Source organism: Cottoperca gobio, chromosome 6, assembly GCF_900634415.1.
Source record: "Cottoperca gobio chromosome 6, fCotGob3.1, whole genome shotgun sequence".
Lineage (NCBI taxonomy): Eukaryota > Metazoa > Chordata > Actinopteri > Perciformes > Bovichtidae > Cottoperca > Cottoperca gobio.
This window is the reverse complement of record NC_041360.1, coordinates 1,429,029-1,433,303: the sequence shown is the minus strand read 5'-3', so window position 1 is coordinate 1,433,303 and position 4,275 is coordinate 1,429,029. Positions and strand designations below refer to the sequence as shown.

The window sequence follows — 4,275 nt, the reverse complement described above, 5'->3', positions numbered from 1 at the left end:
TGGATTGGAAAATTGGATTTTCCGTGTGGATGAAATACAGTTTCAGAGCAACTGAATTACATTTCATAATATCGCATACTGTTTCAGGTTTATTGGAATCCAGTTCCAAACTGATACGTTCCATTTCAAATGATGTGATTCAAAGTCAGTTTTAAATGCAATTATTCAAGTTGAGTAATTCAAATTCAAATGTAAATTATTACATTTCAGTTTCTAATGACACATATTTCAGCCAACACACCGCCAGATTCAGCCCCAACTAAGTGACTTAAGTGACATCATCGTATTTATAATGTTTTATATATATGCAGAGCTCCTCTTCAACATGCAGAATAAGATTTAATTAGGCTTGCACTATGTTTGTCCTTTGTATGTTACAATCTGTCTTGCTTTTACGTTTTTGCCAAGAATGTATTTCTTCTTCTGATGATTATGATTATACGTCTGTTACTCAATATGCACTGACTTTCCGTTCCTTTCAGATGTTGTTTCCTGTCGTCGGGGCAAGATTTCTCAGTCATCGGCACATGGAATGAATGGATTGGAAAACTCTCAACTCTCAAAGTCTGTTCTCTTTGGCAGTTCTTCAAAGGCTCTCCTCCAAACAGAGGAGGATGGTGAGGTAGTCAAGAGGGTGGAGGAAGACAGTGGTGACAAGGAAAATAAAGAATTCAGTGAGAGTAGCAGTGAACACGTTCAGGAAGCCGCCTCCTCCCCTCAGTTCTGCTCTAAACACCAAAGATGGGTGAGGAGCATCCTGCAGGAGTGCTCAGAAGAGCTGCCGCTTCAAGCCAATGTTTCTTTGTCTCCCTTACTGTTCCAGTCTTCCTCATCCATCACTTCATCACAGGACCTCACACCCTCTGACCTCATTCCTTGCCCCCCTGACCAACAGCCTTCAAAGACCTCCACCCATCTTCCGACAGCAGCTCAGGCATCTGAACAAGCAAACCCCAAAGATGAGCAGAGCGCTGGATCAGCAAGTGATGCGTCTCAAACAGAACTTATGCTACAGCCGTCTTCGTCCAGAGACACTCGGCTGCCTATTCTGTTGTCGCCGGTGGTCCGACTGATAGACATTGCCTCCATCAGAATGATCTACCATTCCTTTAAACCCCATCAAGCTCCTCTAAATCCCTGCACCATGTACAGTAACAAACATACATTTTCGACTTCTAGTCTTCAGATGCTAACCTCTCCACACCGCCCTACTTTAGGGAACAATGCTCTACCACGAGGAACGATGAAACAGTCTGTGCTCGGTCAACCCGACACTGTGGTCCCAACAAATCCCCAGAACACAACATACAAATCAGCTCCTGTATCTCAAGATGCACCTACCTCTACCAGATGTCAAACACCAATACAACAATCTTTTTCCAAACTTTCAACAAAGTCCAGAAAGGCTTGTACTACCGCCAGACATTCACAAGCTCTGGACAGATTCAGTGTTTCTGGGCCTCCAACAGAAGAAGCTTCTACCTCTACTTCCCCTTCAGGGACTCTATCCTCAGTCTGTGCTGATATCCAATTCCCTTTATCTTCTGTATCATCTCGACAAGTTGTCCCTCAGAACTCCATAAAACCTCATCCTCATACACCCCATATCAGTCCTTTTCAATCAAAGACCTTACCATGCTCCACTGTCATCTCCTCGGCCTCCAACTCTGATCGCCTGGTTGTCAGGTCTGAGACCAGCAGAGTCCAGAGAGCTGAGCTGAGGTTATCACTGGCAAGTCAGGCTGTGTTGCTGCAGTCTAAGTTGCTCCAGCCCTACGTGACACTTAACAGACTGAGCGTTCAGGAGTGTTACAGAGTGACAAAGTGGAGATCCTCCACCAGATATGCAGAGCCTGTGGTACAAGGCAGCAATGATGACAATGATGAGGACAGGAGGGTAGAGGAGGAAAAAGATGCAGGTTCTCTTGATTTGAACACTCTTTACACCAGTCAATCCTCAAGTAGTGACGAGGACTCACTTGATTGCGACCCTGATTACAAGCCTTGCTTTAAAAAGAAAAGACTTCTCTTAGAGTATGAAACTGCAAGGAGCCTGCATCATGTATGAGAACATTCTAACATGCGGACTACAGCCTTACTACAGCCTGACTTACTGTATACAGGCTTTTTAGCAGCAATACGGATATCGATATTTAGAGTTTAAGAACTCAGGTAATGATTTATTGGCCAAGAGTACATTTTATACAACTTTGATATGGATCCATTAGATACATTTAAAAAAAGAATCGTGACCAAGTTGCATAAGCGGAACATTTTACATCAAACTTAAAATGAAATCAACTTTCTCAACGTGCTCTATGGTCTATAAACAAAGTAATGGTGACGCTGTTTCTAAATGACAACAAACCTACCGCCCACCATCTTTTGTCAGTTCTCAATTATTATCGTAGCATTTCTCTTAAATATTTGGGTGTTTTGTAATAAAAGAAAATGGTTTATCACTGTAGATTTGTTGACAAATCAGAATAAATAACCTTGTGGGGTTTTCAGCAGAGATGTTTTCTGTGGGTCAGTCGGTCGGTCCAGCAACACTTTGGTCCAGAATGAAATATCTCTACAACTGTTAAATTGATTGCCATGACATTTTTGAAGGCTGGCAGTGCTGTAGAATCATAGTGTAATGGTCATTTTTATCCTGACTTGTACTCTCCTATTCTTTTAGTATGCTCATTTATGTTTGTCCTACTTGCAGTGATTAGGACCAGAGCACACTCTGGTCATGTTCCCCTTGTATTCTTGTATCTCTTAATGTGTCAGCTTGCATTCCTATATCTCTAGATGTGTCAGCTTGTACCTCTTGTATCAGCTAGATGTGCGTAGTTGCACACACACCCGATTGTCTGTAAACATTGTCACCCACTTGGCCACTATATAATCTAATTGTATTCTCTGTTCGTAGAGCTTCATGGTAGAGTGTTTGAACGTCACACTAGACCGTTTGACACTTTGTTTTGTTGTTCCATTTCTGCAGAAATAAAGAGCTCACTTCTTTAACCAAGTATCTTTATTTCAGTATAATAGATTCACTTCTCACAACAACCCTTTGGTTTAGTTTGTAGCGGCAGAATTCCAAGACAATAGTCTTATCTTTTAAATGATCCGGTACAGAGCCGTTTGGATGTTCTTCTTTTTTTTGCCACAAAATACTCATTTTAAAACCAAAAGTGTCCACTTGCCTATTACCTTATTCACTGATGTCAGGCAGAGTTGGACCTGTATCATACACTGTATATAAGAAGTGGACGTAGTCACTGTGACGTCACCCAGGTTTTGAAGCCTCGACTTTGGTACTTTGGCCCTCGCCATTTAGTCTTTTTCCAACCAGAGGTAACACCAGAAGGTGGAGCGGAGTACAACCAAATGCTGAAAATTTTATTTTTAGCGACCAAAATGTATCAATTAACTTCATAAAGTAAAAACACTCTGTGAAAGTTAGTTTCACTTTTCAGACACCTTATACCCCATGGGCCACTCACTATATAGACCTGACCAATAGACCTGAGCAGCATATCACCAAGGCTCGGCACGGAGGCCAACAGTAATGCCCTTTGTTTGCATATGTGTATTTACACAGTGCTGTCGGAACAAATCGCTGATAGGTCCAGATTATGTGGTGGAGGGAAATGAGGACACAGGTAACTGGCTTTTGACCTGAGGATTGATTTGTAAATGTGCCCTTAAAAGATACTGTAAATACTGGACAGAAAGCTCCTACTATCCTACTATCCTAAGCTTCTATTATCTTTTATAACCACTAACCCACACTATGATGTTTAGTAGGTAATCTCCATTAAATCTAGACCCTTCAAAAAGAAAGGTTTTGCTTAAAACGTTTTTGTTCCTAATTATTGATCTTGCTTTCTTGTAGTCATGATGTTCACATTTTGTTTGTGCCCAAATGCCGTCACCAGCAGTGAGAGACGGTTCTTGGTAAAGTGATACAGATCTAGTTAACTGGCAGGGTACAAAGTTCCAGGGGTAGTATTGATTTATTATATAACTCCCTATTAAAAGGAAAATCCACCCTAAAAGCAGAATTAATCTGATGATGATTGTTAGTATTTTAGTCAATAAAGGGAATTGTACATGTAGGGCAACATGGAAATCACAGCATCATGCTTGAGTTGATGATGTCATCATATTATTAGTGGGTGGCTCTGTGGGCACATCGGATTTCAATTTGAGTTATTACATCCAACGTTTTTTTTAGAATTAATCAAAAAATGCCTCTAATTGAGAAATTAAATGTTCTGT

The 4,275-nt window shown here is 41.0% G+C and overlaps 1 protein-coding gene across 2 annotated transcripts in view; it reads left to right on the top strand.

Moving 5' to 3' along the window:
* LOC115009287 (uncharacterized) overlaps window positions 1-3,015 on the top strand; it is a 7,781-nt gene extending 4,766 nt beyond the window's left edge. For both annotated transcript variants that reach the window (XM_029433175.1, XM_029433176.1), the window contains one exon: window positions 483-3,015. In XM_029433175.1, the coding sequence (XP_029289035.1) occupies window positions 483-2,068 (1,586 nt within the window). In that variant the 3' untranslated portion in view covers window positions 2,069-3,015. The remainder of the gene's footprint in view (window positions 1-482) is intronic.
* The last annotated feature ends 1,260 nt before the right edge of the window (window positions 3,016-4,275 follow it).